The sequence below is a fragment of the Amblyomma americanum genome, chromosome 3 (genome assembly GCF_052857255.1).
Source record: "Amblyomma americanum isolate KBUSLIRL-KWMA chromosome 3, ASM5285725v1, whole genome shotgun sequence".
Taxonomy (NCBI): Eukaryota; Metazoa; Arthropoda; class Arachnida; order Ixodida; family Ixodidae; genus Amblyomma; species Amblyomma americanum.
This window is the reverse complement of record NC_135499.1, coordinates 84,972,588-84,986,792: the sequence shown is the minus strand read 5'-3', so window position 1 is coordinate 84,986,792 and position 14,205 is coordinate 84,972,588. Positions and strand designations below refer to the sequence as shown.

The 14,205-nt window shown below is 53.6% G+C and overlaps 1 protein-coding gene across 1 annotated transcript in view; it reads right to left on the bottom strand.

Annotated features, from left to right (window-relative positions):
• Positions 1 to 1,584, bottom strand: part of LOC144124717 (ribonuclease H2 subunit B-like) — a 33,874-nt gene extending 32,290 nt beyond the window's left edge. The window contains exons 1-2 of the mRNA XM_077657568.1: positions 1,290 to 1,584; positions 184 to 246 (exon numbers count right to left, since the gene is read on the bottom strand). Coding sequence (XP_077513694.1) covers positions 184 to 246; positions 1,290 to 1,365 — 139 coding nt within the window. The 5' untranslated portion in view covers positions 1,366 to 1,584. The remainder of the gene's footprint in view (positions 1 to 183; positions 247 to 1,289) is intronic.
• Positions 1,585 to 14,205: the final 12,621 nt, after the last annotated feature.

The following is a 14,205-nucleotide window of genomic DNA, read 5'->3' as shown; positions in this document are numbered from 1 at the left end:
AAAAGAAACAACGGAATCCAGAAATATTAAGAGATCAAGTGTGCAGGCAAATTAACCATTACAAATGCAGCACACTGTAATGATTAATTTACGTGATAAAGTGGCCTGATTTTTTGCAAACTGAAAATATACACCTATGGCATAACAAAGCATGCACACTACTGCCAAATGAAAAAACGTCACCAGTTTTTGGATGTGGCAGCCGGACAAAACTGTGCACTTGTCCATCCGTTGTAGCAAGTTTATCTGAAAAATTAAAAGAAGCCAAAAGGACCGTTTTAACATAACTGTAGCGCAAATGGTGACAATCTATTCGCTAACTCTACAAGGTAATCACTTCAACATGGGTGCGGAGGGAAGATCAGTCCGCTAATGACCGAGGCCTCTCTTGTATCTCTTATCAAACGTTTCAAGAACAACCTTCCTTCTGCTCCTCAACAGAAGAAGGCCAATTGATTCATTGTTAAACCAGCTTGCCCAAATTGCAGCCTTAATTAAAGGCAAATTGCACTGCAGGAGCGGATCTATGGGTCACCATTGGAGGGGCCAGCCCCATTTGAACCATGCATTTGAACACCCCCAGCACAAAGCAAGAAATTTGATGGGAACACCAGGCTGATCCTTTTTTTTTTTTTTTCACTAGTGTTCCAATAAAATTCGTTATTGATGGGGACGATCCCCCCCCCCCCCCCCCCCCCCGTTTTTTTTTCTGAATCCGCCTCTGAAGCGACAATCGAACAGTAACAGCAATACATTGCCAGCAAACATTTGGACGCGACACCTCAAGCAAACTTCGCTGCTTGCTTTGAAAAGTTACACAGCATGCATACTAAACGGAAATGTCAAGGCAAATTTTGTGTATTTGCTACTTCCGCTTGACACCGAAGGCGAAAAAATAAACACGTTAGTTTCCAGATGAAATAGTATAGAACTGTTTGTCAAGGAACTTACAGTTGGTCCCAATGGCGATCAGTGGAAACCACATAACAATTTCACAACAGGCCACTTGAACAAGGTCTTGCTCAGACTATGACAGAAGAACGCCTAACTTTGAAGTAAACATTGTTGCATTTATGAAGCGAAGTGCATTTAAGAGTTATTGATGTGTTTATTTGTTTTAAGAACTCTGCCCACGCTACGACAACGGCACAACATCATGACGCAGAAGCAAGCATCGCAACCGCTCTATGTTTATTCTAGGCTACGTAAGCGTAGCCAACGGACTTTATTTTGGTTCGTAAGCACAACCAGTAATAGACAGTATGAAAGCGCAACCCATGTCAACGCACCTGGCAGCACGAAAACTCTAAGCGGCTCCTTGGAACCTTCGCACAAAGATACGTCGCCGTTGCGCTGAGGAGCCATCACTGAAGGTTGAAGGGTGCAATTACTATCCAGAAAATGCAACCAGGAGCACGTCCCAGCAGTAACAAGGTGCTGGGATAATAAACAAGAAAATGGCAATAGACTCTGCGGACTCCAACCTCGCCAGTAGACTCAAACCTGCTCAAGCTTTCAGCATTTTACTTCCAATTTCAGCGTTCAGCGCACCGTGTTTCCGCGGGAATACGCTCACACAGTGTTGCCTTTACCTATTCTGGCAAACGGCTAGAGCCGTTTCAGTTTCGTTCCTATATTTGACAGCTGGAAGAAAATGTGCGTACTAAATTTTTTTCTTAGCGGTTTCAGAAATTTTCTTGCGATTCGTAAACGTAGAGATTTGTGATTTAAGCAACTGCGTAACCAGGCGGATACCAAATAAAGAACGCTCTTGGAAACAGCGCTAAAACGCGACGAGAAAGCAAGTACAATTAAGACATTCGTTTTGACACACACTTTCTTCTGATAGCGTCTACATTAACAGTCTACCTTTTGGCTACAGGCGACAAGCGTAATCTTGTGGTCATAGCAGTCGCAAAATCATGGGTAGGAATCTATGGCCGTAGCGCATCTTATATTTTGCGAAAGGCCGGCCCACTGACACTGCTAACTTTGCGAGATGTGCCCGGCACGGCCGCATTTTCTGTGCCATCTACTCCTCTAGCCGCACAGTCTAGCGCGATTTGAAGGTTGCCACGTTCAACCGGGCTAAAACGGACCAACAAATCTTTCCTGGCAGCAAACATGACGGTGTAGAATATATATAGCAATCCTTCGGTTTACTAGGCTCATGTATTCGTAGTAAGCTTAAACCGAGCAGGTCACGGAAGAAGGAAAACTGCATTCTCGGCGAAATCCGTGGGATCAGTGAATATATAGCCCTGGCGTGTAACGTGACTCAATTTTCAGCGACTTCAAAAACAGCTCTGAAGAGATTAAGCAATGGCCGTGAAGGTTGGGGATGTGATTATGGCATACACTGACATGGTCCATTCCCAATATGGCAAGGGCCACCAGAAATTTGACCTTAAAGTGACCTTGGCTGAACTCGATAAAAATTGAATGGTGGATTTCTAAGAGGTACTATGGCACGTTCCCGACGTGGTACATGCTCAAATATGGCATGGACCAACCTAAATTTGCCCTTGAAATGAGATTTGCTGAATTTGACCCTACCCGTCGCGGTGGCTCAGCGGATAGGGCGCTTGGCTGCTGATCCGGAGTACCTAGGTTCGAACCCGACCGCGGTGGTCGCGTTTCGATGGAGGCGATACGCAAAGGCGCCCGTGAGTGGTGGTGGTGGTGCTGAAAACATTCATTAATCATAAAGACAGGTGCTGAGGGCACCCTACTGGCGGTTGCCACAGCCCGGGCGAGCTGCGTTAAGGCCCTTTGGGCCTCCAGGGTGCAGCAGCCGGACAGGGTCGTCTCCCAGTCCTCTCGGGTGGGGTTTGGGATAGAGGGTAGAGAGGGGTTCTGTTGGAAGGCCCACACCATGTGGTAGGTGTCAGACACCTCCCCACAGTGCGAGCACCGCCCGTCGAATTGAGGATCGAAATGCTTTACAGTTGCCAGGCACAGCATCGTGTTAGTCAGCAGTCGCAGGAGTACCCGCTCGTTCGCCTTCCCCAGCCCTTTGCACGGGGTGGGAAGAGTTTGGTGCGTGGATTTGTAATAATCGCATATTTCCTTAAAAGTGTAAGCCGGGTTGAAATCGGAGTCCTGGTCAGCGTCGGGTCCCGTGGGAAATGTCCGGAGAGAGAGCGCGTGGGCGGCGGCGTCGGCTGCTTCGTTTCCGCGGAGGCCTTGGTGACCTGGAGCCCAAACGAGAGATCGGTGCGTAGGATCCGAGTCTGGGCTAAAATTTTGGTATATGCGATAACCCAGGGGAGTAGTCCACCCTTGCTGGACGTTTCGACAAGCCCCTCACGAGTTATGTATTTGGAGGAGGAGTCGGAGGCTGCCAGGGCGATGGCAACCTCTTCTGCGTGAATTGCTGACAGGGCCTTGAAAGTAAGGCCGTTTACTTTTTTGCCCTCGTGGACGACCGCGGCCGTGTACCATCCCCTGTGGTCCGGGCCGGAGGCGTCCACGTAGAAGACTCCTGGTTTGCGCCCAAAATGGCGGTGCAAGGCTTCCGGCCGCGCCAGGCGCCTGACATTATGGTCCTCTTTGGACATGTTGGTGGGGAGAGGCCGCACGTGGAGGGCGCGTCTCCAGTGTACGAGAAGGAGGCATCTCTTCTTTGTGAAGTGGGTGTGCTGGATGTGAAGACGGGCTAGAAGGCGGCGACACGACCCTGTCTTTGTGAGACGAGTGTATTGGTTGTTGAGGTGAACCTCCTGAAGCTCCCTGAAAGTGCTCACCATCCCAGTGCCATGAGGTGGCTGGTAGACGTAGAGACCGGGAGGTCCAACGCTCGTTTCATGATTTTGCGGAGGATGACCTCAAGGGCATCCTCTTCCTGTTTCCGCAGGTGGAGGTAGGGAGTCGAATACAGGATTCGACTGGTAACGAATGCGTTCGCCAGCCGCAAGGCGTCTTTGCATCGTAACCCACCGCGCTTGTTGGAAACCCGGCGGATCATGCGGCCCACCTGGTCCCCCACCTGCCGGAGCTTGGCGAGTGTTGTGTCACAGCGTCGCTGGTTGTGTATGAAAAATCCGAGGACTCTGATTTCCTTGGATTCATGAATGGGGCCGCTTTGCAAGGAGAGATGGATTGGTGTTGAGCATGTGCGCGAGGGACGCAGATGCACGAATTCCGATTTCTGCGGGGAGCATTGCAGACCACGGTCTCGGGCATAGCGGCCCACTATGCTGGCGGCCGTTTGCAGGCTGGTCTCCATGTCCCCTAGGCGTCCTTGCGTAGCCCAGAGGGTGATGTCGTCGGTGTAAAACGCGTGCTGGACCCCTTCGACCGCACCCAGCAGGGCAGGTAGGCGCATCATGGCTATGTTTAATAGCAGAGGGGACAGCACCGCGCCTTGTGGAGTCCCCGTCGTTCCGAGCAGCAAAGTTCCATGCTCTTGGTCCTGTATTCAGATGTAGGTGTCTGTCCATGAGAAATTATTTCACGTAATTGAAGGTATTGGCGCCGCAGTGAGTTTGGATCAAGTGTGAGAGTATCACCTCGTGGGTTACGTTGTCGAACGCTCCCTTCAGGTCGAGCGCGAGGGCGATTTTGTCGTTTTGGGGGTGTGTGATGGGGTTCAAGATTTCACGGTCGAGTTGGAACAGGACATCCTGTGCGGATCTGTGTGGGCGAAATCCGAACATGGTGTCCGCGAAGGTGTTGTGTTGTTCGAGGTATTCGAACACAGCTGATCCGCGCCGATCCACGGTATTCGGTCAGCCGATCCGCACCATCGTCTCCATCAATTTGCCCCCACACAATATGAGAGAGATGGGACGGATGTTGTCCGTGTCGATCGGTTTCCCGGCCTTCGGGATGAAGGTGACAAGGGCCGTCTTCTAGTCAATGGGGAGGGGGTTTCCCCCGTCCAGATCACATTGATGTAATCTAGAAGGCACTGGTACGCTGAATCAGGAAGGCTCGTCAAAAGTTTGACGGTGACCTTGGCCCGGCGCGGTGCCCCTCTCCATTTTGGCCAGAATAGCCCGCAGATCGTGAAGCTGGAAAGGCTTGTACAACTCCGAGTTATCCCTGCCTGCGTAGGAGTAGGCCGATCTGCTGGCGTCCTGAGTTGTGCACAGGTAGCTGTGACATTCCTTGTGTGCTGCGAGGTTCCGCGTTCCACGGCGCGGCGTAGACGGAGACCCAGATGACAGCGGCATCATCAATTACCCAGCCATGCACTTTGAGTGACGACCAGAACGAAGGGACCCGCCGCCGTGACAGCGGCATCATCAATTACCCAGCCATGCTCTTTGAGTGACGACCAGAACAACCGGACCCGCCGCCGCCGCCGCGGGGAAACAGGCTTTATCCTCCCCAATTTGCGTGGCCGTTCCAGGTGCGGCCCTCCCGGGCACATTCCAGGACAAGGGAGCTGTCAGCGGGCCAGAGCGCGCCGTACCACAGCCGACGCTATGCGCTACCGCGAAGACAACATTCTTTCCCTCCTTCCCCTTTCGACGTGGGCTATCGCCGGGAAGGCACCCACAGCTTCCCGCCGTGCCTCGTGAACAAAAGCGCATTCCCAGAAGGGCCGTGACGGACACCTGTCATGGCGGACAGGCAGTACTCGCCAAGAATGTGGAAAGACAGGCGCTAGTGAATTAGCTCCGAAGAGAGAGCCTGTGTATACTCTCACTTGAGAGAGAGTGGTGGCGTTTTTGTTGTTTATTTAGTTTGTATTGTTAACAGACTCTGGGTTCGAGGCTAAGCCCAACCCAAGGGGTTGTCCCCATCTCGCATGTTATTTTGGATTGGAGAATTGATGCTTTGGGCGGGCCACTGGAAATGACCGCCCTTAGTCCTTTGTTAATCAAGTGCTTAAAAGCACATGTAAACGGATGCAGTCCAGTCTGAGCTGAGGACGACATCGTTCGCCAAGAGGGCCTTCAGCGCCGAAGCCCGACGGCGTGCAGCTTCTGCCAGCAACCGCTCGAGCCCAACTCCGGAGCCACTCCATCGCCCCCATGAAGTCGTCGGCACGTAAGCTCGGACGCCCCAGCCTCTGATGTATAACCTTAATCATGTGTAATTATTGAATATACCTGTTTGTTTAAACTGAGCCATACGGTGTCTCTTTGCCTCTCCGTCCCGTGTGGGCCTGCGCATTATGGGGGTCATCACACTGGTGTCAGAAGTGGGGTCTCAAAAGCAAATGTCCTCTGAATGCTGCGACATTCATGACTTCAAAATTGTAATCAAAAGGGAATCACGGGACTGATTGTGGGACTTTTACCCCCATTTGAGAGGCTTGAGGCACCGGAGGGCTTGAAAAAAAAAATGTCTTTATCTGAGGGAGCTCCCACTCCACAGCCGTCGCTCGGAGCAAGCATGCTGGCATTAGGAAGCGTCATTCCGACGTTTACGGGAGATAAGACAGGGGTTCCAATCTGCGATTTCTTTTCCATGCTAGAAGAGATTGGGAAAATGGGGGGATGGTCCGATGCTCAAATGCTGGGAATGGCGAGGTGTAAGATGGCAGGAGCTGCTCATGATTTTGCATGGCGAGACGAAAAAGTAAAATCCACAAAATCATTTGCGGAATTTAAGAAGCTCGCGTTTGAGCATTTTGACACTGAACCACGTCACGTGCGAGTACAGAGGTTCCGTGACGCCGGACAGATGGTAGGGGAGGACGTGCGAACGTTTGCGTCGCGGCTTCAGCGCTTAGCGCGCGATACGTTAAGCAGGGAGGAGGAAGGAGACCAGCTTAAGAAGAAATACGCGGAGGATATACTTAAAGAGGAAATGACCGCTTTGTTCGTGGCTGGTCTGCAAGACCCCGTGCGCCGGTTCGTGCTCTCGCGCAAGCCGAGCAATTTCGACCAAGCCGTGGAGGCCGCATTGGATGAGGAACGAAATGAGGCGTTAACGACAGCCGCAGCGAGAGTGCGCGTCATAGAGAGAGCGGTGCTCAACCCTGAGGTTGCTCTCTTGACAGAGCGATTAGATCGCTTAGAACAGCTGCTATCTCAGCAGGTAGAACGCCAGGTTGAAGCGCGCGCTCAACAGCGCTCATTCGCTGGAAACCGGAGACCGCCACAAAGCTACAGGCGCGGTATGCGAGATTTTGAAGAAATCGTATGCTTCGCTTGCCAGGGTCGCGGACACATCGCCAGGTTCTGCCAAAACGTGCGCCGTGGGGAGCCACAAAGAGAAGCAGGCGAGACACGCCCTAAGCAAGCCTACAGCGGGGCTCCAGATACCGAGACAAAAAACTAGTTAGTCCTCCCCAGCCTGAGGAGCGTGGGGAGGGAGCAGTGGATGATGAGGTGGTGGTAGTTTGTGTGGCCGACGAGGCATGCCCTGTTGTGCGTTGCAAGTTAAATGGTTGTTGCATGGAATTGTTGATAGATACGGGGTCAAAGGTGACATTGCTTAAGGAGAGCAGTTTTAACACGCTTCGAAGGAAGGGGGACCGCGAGGTGTTGGAAGCGTCTGGTGGTATGGCAACCAAATTTGTAGGCATAACGGGGGATCCTCTTGGCATAAGTGGACTCTACCGGTTACACTTCTCTCTCGGCGGAATTGCATTGGAGCACCCCTGCTACGTATGCCCGGACACGGTGTCTCTTCCAAACGGAGTGTCAGGTATATTAGGGCAGGATTTTTTGAGAAAAGGGAAGGTAGTAGTCTCATTCTCTGAGGAAGAGGTTAATGCGGGCGGCTCAAAAGTTCCGTTTTTGAACAGGAGAGGGGCTGAGATTCGCATTACCGATATTGACACCCGTCAAACAGTGGGATCATTGGAGAAGGTATATTCGCGGGTTGCCGTCCGGCTGGTCGAGGAGGCGGTCGTCCTTCCTTGGTCGGAGCACATTTTGTACGCGTTTGTGCCTTCAGATGTAGAGAGCGGCGCCGTGGGAGTGCTTGAGCCGGTCGACTCTCTCAGCAATGGCCTGAAGGCAGCCGCGTGCCTCGTGACAGTTAATGACGCCCACAGAGTGCCCCTACGGGTGGTTAACTGTAGCCAGCAGCCACTGAGCCTTCCCAAGAACAAAACATTGGCTTTCTTCACCTCTGCGATAGAGCAACGTGAGCCCACCGATACGGTACTCGCAACTGTAGAGCATGCTAGTCCTTCGGCTGCTCCAAAGGTGTCGTTCGATCTTTCTCACGTAAAAACCAGGGAGAGGGAGGCTCTGGCTGGTTTGCTGAACGACTACTCGGAGGTATTCGCCGCGTCCAACCTGGATTTGGGCTGCTGTGGCGTTATAAAGCACAGGATAGAAACCGGCACTTCATCGCCCGTTTACCAGCGTGCGTACAGGATTCCTTACTCCCAACGTGAGGAGATGGAGCGGCAGGTGCAGGACCTGATTGATCGCGGCATTGTCGAACACTCAAAGTCACCCTGGGGAGCACCAGCACTATTGGTGGAAAAGCCAGATGGCTCGTATCGATTGGTAGTGGACTACCGCAAACTAAATGCCGTAACTCGCATCGATCCATACCCCATCCCCAATATACAGGAGACGCTTTCTCAGCTGGGCTCTGCCAGGTACTTCACGGTAGTGGACATGGCGGCGGGATTCTGGCAGATAGCAATGGATCCGGCAGATGCCGAGAAAACGGCATTCAACACGCCCTCAGGGCACTATGAATGGAAAAGAATGCCGATGGGTCTGGCCAACAGCCCTGCTGTCTGGCAGAGAACCGCTGATGTTATCCTGGCAGGTCTTCTGGGGAGGCTGTGCTTCGTGTATATGGATGACATTATCATATACAGTGACAGTTTTGATAACCATTTGCGCGATATTGAGCAGGTTTTGGTGCGACTAAGAGCAGCGGGTCTCAAGCTGAAGCCCTCTAAGTGCCAATTCCTCAAAAACGAGGTGAAATACCTCGGGCACGTTGTTTCAGCTGACGGCGTGCGACCGGACCCTGAGAAACTAAGGTGTGTCTCGGATTTTCCATCCCCGACTAGCGTCCGCCAGGTCCGGCAGTTTCTCGGCCTGATCGGTTACTACCGAAGGCACATAGAGGAGTTCGCCAAGCTCGCTAAGCCGCTCACCGGCTTAACAGCCAAAAATGTCGCCTTTCGCTGGGACGAAAACGCGGAGAATGCTTTTGGGGCCCTGAAAAGGAAGCTAATGAGTGCACCGCTGTTGCGCCGCCCGGATTTTAGTTTGCCCTTCGTTATGGCCACAGATGCGTCAAAGTTCGCAGTTGGTGCCGTGATCGTGCTAGAAGTGGGAGCTCCTTTGTAACTGTGGTAAATTTATTTCGTCCAGTTTGGACTAGAAAGGAGAGGCTTGGGTGCTGAGTTTCATGTTTATCTGTAAAAGAAGATCAGTGCTGCCCCTGGAGACGCCAGTTATGACAGCGGAGGCATTGGTGTTGTGCAGTGGTGTTGAGTGCAGCGAAAAGTGTTTTGTCGGACGCACTGTGCGAGGCGATTCAGAAAGACAAGGGGAGCTGCAGGGACTCAAATGTTCGGAGAACATTCTTCTGGAGGGTGAGCGAGTGTGACATTCCTTCTGTGCTGCGAGGTTCCGCGTTCCACGGCGCGGCGTAGACGGAGACCCAGATGACAGCGGCATCATCAATTACCCAGCCATGCACTTTGAGTGACGACCAGAACGAAGGGACCCGCCGCCGTGACAGCGGCATCATCAATTACCCAGCCATGCTCTTTGAGTGACGACCAGAACAACCGGACCCGCCGCCGCCGCCGCGGGGAAACAGGCTTTATCCTCCCCAATTTGCGTGGCCGTTCCAGGTGCGGCCCTCCCGGGCACATTCCAGGACAAGGGAGCTGTCAGCGGGCCAGAGCGCGCCGTACCACAGCCGACGCTATGCGCTACCGCGAAGACAACATTCTTTCCCTCCTTCCCCTTTCGACGTGGGCTATCGCCGGGAAGGCACCCACAGCTTCCCGCCGTGCCTCGTGAACAAAAGCGCATTCCCAGAAGGGCCGTGACGGACACCTGTCATGGCGGACAGGCAGTACTCGCCAAGAATGTGGAAAGACAGGCGCTAGTGAATTAGCTCCGAAGAGAGAGCCTGTGTATACTCTCACTTGAGAGAGAGTGGTGGCGTTTTTGTTGTTTATTTAGTTTGTATTGTTAACAGACTCTGGGTTCGAGGCTAAGCCCAACCCAAGGGGTTGTCCCCATCTCGCATGTTATTTTGGATTGGAGAATTGATGCTTTGGGCGGGCCACTGGAAATGACCGCCCTTAGTCCTTTGTTAATCAAGTGCTTAAAAGCACATGTAAACGGATGCAGTCCAGTCTGAGCTGAGGACGACATCGTTCGCCAAGAGGGCCTTCAGCGCCGAAGCCCGACGGCGTGCAGCTTCTGCCAGCAACCGCTCGAGCCCAACTCCGGAGCCACTCCATCGCCCCCATGAAGTCGTCGGCACGTAAGCTCGGACGCCCCAGCCTCTGATGTATAACCTTAATCATGTGTAATTATTGAATATACCTGTTTGTTTAAACTGAGCCATACGGTGTCTCTTTGCCTCTCCGTCCCGTGTGGGCCTGCGCATTATGGGGGTCATCACATAGCGATCCCGGAGCGCCTGTGCCAACTGCGTTGTATTTCCTTTGAATGAGTGCATGGCTTTGTGTAGTTGCTTCTGCGTTTCTGTGCGGGTCTGTGTTGGGTTGATGAGGGCTAGGAAGAGCCTCCACGTGTGGCGGCTCGACATCTGCCTTGCCGCCGTGTTGCAGCGGTCCACCCAGTTGGAGTCAGCGAGTTGGGCCGCGTACTCTGCTGCCTGCCGGGTGAGGTCCGCATTGCGCGATTTGAGCTTCTTGTGTTTCTGGCGCTTCCAGCGGCGCGTAAGGCCGCGGCGCGCTTCCAGAGGTGGAGGAGTTGGTTGTCCACTTCCGTGATCACCTCTGTGAGCTGTATCTGCTTCTCGTGGGAGCGAAGGTGCGATATGACTGACCGGGACCAGTTCTTGTAGCCCTGCTCTGTGATGTATGTGTTGGCGTCGGATGGGAAATTTTGGTGAAAGGTGGTCCAATTGGGGATGCGTGCTTGTGTGGTGGGGCGCTTTAGGGAGCGTGTATAAACAGTGGTGTTGAGGATGCAGTGGTCGCTGCCGAGGGTATCCTCGGTTTTGATGCAGTCTGCGTTTCTTTTGTTGCGAGTGAAGGTGAGGTCCGGGCATGTGTCACGGCTCACCGAGTTGCCTGCACGGGTAGGAAATGCCGGGTCGGTGTGGAGGGTGAGCCCCAGTGTGGACGCCAACTCCGCCAGCATGCGTCCGCGTAATTCCTCCTTACGATAGCCCCATAGCTGGCTAGGGGCGTTGAAGTCGCCCACAATCAGCAGGGGGTCGCGACCCTCCTTTTTAAGTGCACGGCTAAAGAGGTCCGCGAAGGTCACTCGCTTCAGTTTCGGGGAGCAGTATACGTTCAGTACGTGCAGGGGAGGATCCGATTGGCGAAGGGGAAGGATCCTTACCATGGCGTACGAGTACGGTATATTGAGATCGAGGTCAATTTCGGTGGCTGTGTACGACTTGTGTACGAGGAAACACGACGAGGGGTCTCGCTGGAACGTCGCGTAGTTAGTCAACTTGGCCGCTGCTCCTGGCTCCTGGAGGGCGACCACGGCGGGCAAAGCCTCGAAAGTTTCTAGGTAGAGGCGCAGGTTCGCGCGTTTCTGCCGAGCCTTGAAGCCTCGATCTACAATTCTATTGCGTTACGGTTACCAGTTTGTGTGTTTTCGGAGGAGGGGAACGCTTGTTAGGCCGTCCTGCCATCATTAGAATTGGAGGTGAGAGATGGTGGCTGATGGAACTCCGGCCCAGAGCCAGCACCGGGTGGGGTGCGGTGTTGGAGTCTTCCGATTCCGCGTCTCTGGGATTGCCGATAATTTTCTTGTGCCTGTTGAAGGCTCGGATCTCCTCGAACCGCCGGCTCGTTCGAGTGGTTTTCGATTTCATGCATCGGCTGATAACTGCAGGGACCGATGCCGAGCATTTGGTCTCCAAGCAGTTCATTGCCGCTTCTGCCATTTTCTGGAGATGGAGGTGAGACGCGCCTCCATCGCGGCCATTGTCGACGCGAACGCGGTCGGGAATTCGGGCTCACTCTCCATGGCATCGGAACTCGGGATACCTGGCCGTCCCAGCAGCTAGCTTTTCTTCTAAATTTTGAATTTTGGTGAGCAACTGCTCGATCTGGGCTCTAAGCTGCTCATTTTGTCTGCGGCTTTCGACATCTACGCCGTAAGCCGAGGTGGGGGAAGTGGGTGAGGAGGAGGGAGGGGAGGAGGCGACTCCTGCCCAGCTGCTCGCCTGAGTGTGTTGTTGCTACGCCGGGATCCGGCAGCGCCACTTGATTTAAGGGCGGGGAAGTGTTTGGCGTCGTCTGCTTATTCTTGTTTTTCTTCTTTCGCTTCTCTCCCATTGACTTTAGTCCGGAAGATGAGGAGGCCAGGTTGACGTCTCCCTCGCGCGAGCCGGTGGCGTGATGACCGCGCACCGCGCCGCCATTGGCTCCATCGGCAGGGGGACCTTGCCTGTTTCTAGGCGCTGGCTTCTCGGATACTCCGTGTTGGGAGGGCTTGGCTCCGGCAAAATGAAGTCGGCGGAATTTTGCCGTGCACTCTTTCGAGCCCGTGGGGTGGGCTAGTCCACAGTTTGCACAGGTTGGGTTGCACTCGTGTGGCGCACGGCCGTCCTGCGTCACACTCACAGTTTGCCCGCAGAGGCCACACTTCGGCGAGTTCGGCGTGGGGCAAGTGTCCGCGCGGTGTCCCACAGTACCACACTTCACACAGGCCGGCACGGTTCGTTCGTATTCCCGGACGGGTGTGAGTTCCCCGTTGTAGTGGACGTACCGCGGGCCAACTTCTCCCACAAAGGTGATCACCGCGATGGATGATTTTCCGAGGCGGCGAATGCTGGCAATCTGGTTGCCTCGCCCGGCAATTTGGGCGGTGAGCGTTGCGCTGGTTTCCTCGTCGGCGATGCTTCCGATGACGCCGCGGCACACGTCCCCGGCTTGTTTCAAATGCCCGTGTACGGGCAGGGTGCCTTTGCTTGTGGACAATTTGAATTCGCCGAGCAGGCGATCGGCGAGGTGCGGATTCCGTGCGCCCACAACGAGCAGATTCTGCTTCCAGGCGGGGACGATGTTCAGAATGTTCTCGGCAGTAGAAATGCCGAGGTGCGAGTTCAGGGCTTTGCCCAACTGACCACATCGGAAGGCATTCCTTCTGTGCGATGTCAGTGCACGTTAAAGATTCCCATGTGGTCGAAATTATTCTGGAGCCCTTCACTACGGAACCTCTTTCTTCCTTTCTTCTCTTACTCCATCCTTTACCCCTTCCCTTACGGCGCTGTTCAAGTGTCCGCCGACAAGACAGATATTGCGCCATTTCCTTTCCCCAGAAACCAATTTTCAGTTTTCAGTCAGCGTCCTTGCGAGTGGCGCAGTACAGTACTTCGGAATCTAAAAAAATACCGTTCGTTTGTTGTTTTTCTTATGAGTGAAAAGAAAATAGGAGAATGAGGTTAGCTTGCCAGATCCACGCTGGCCGGTGGTGGAGAGAGCTAGAAGGACGACGACGAGGGGATAAAAAGGAGCAAGCATGAGTCCCGTGCCCGCTTCCCGCTTCGAAGCGGGCACGGGACCGCTTCGAAGTGAAGGAAAGACTCGCCGTAGGAGAGATCCGAGAGCAGTCGAACAACCTTACACCGCGAAGCCGAGTACGATCGAGACCCGTACGAAGACTGGCCAACCTGCCCGCTCCACCGAGCAAGTGATTCATACTCTTCATCGGCCATTACTGCAGTGGTACATCTCAGCTTCCGGTGTGGGAATCATCACCCGAGGGAAATGGTGAGGGGAAGTTGGTAGGAAGAGGGGGAGAGCGCAGTCCGGTAACTGCCTCCTTTCTTGTAGGGGTCACGGCAGCTGGGCACCGTCAGAACTCCAGCACTATTGGGTGAGCCGCACCGGCACCAGCAGTCTAACTAATTAATTCATTAATTAAACTTGTCTTAATGTTGTCGCCGCCTGTCTCTTTTCTTCTCACTCTGCGTGGACCCCCGCATATGAAATTGTGACCCCATTTAGGGGTGTCAAAATGGCGAGATGTTCCCCCTCCGCGAAGCCTGCTCAAGACCTCCTCGGTAGCGGACAGGATATCTTGGTGAACAAGCTTACGGTGCTCCTGTAGTAAAATGTGGAGTTGTAAGGTGCAATTTTTCTTGCCAGCAACG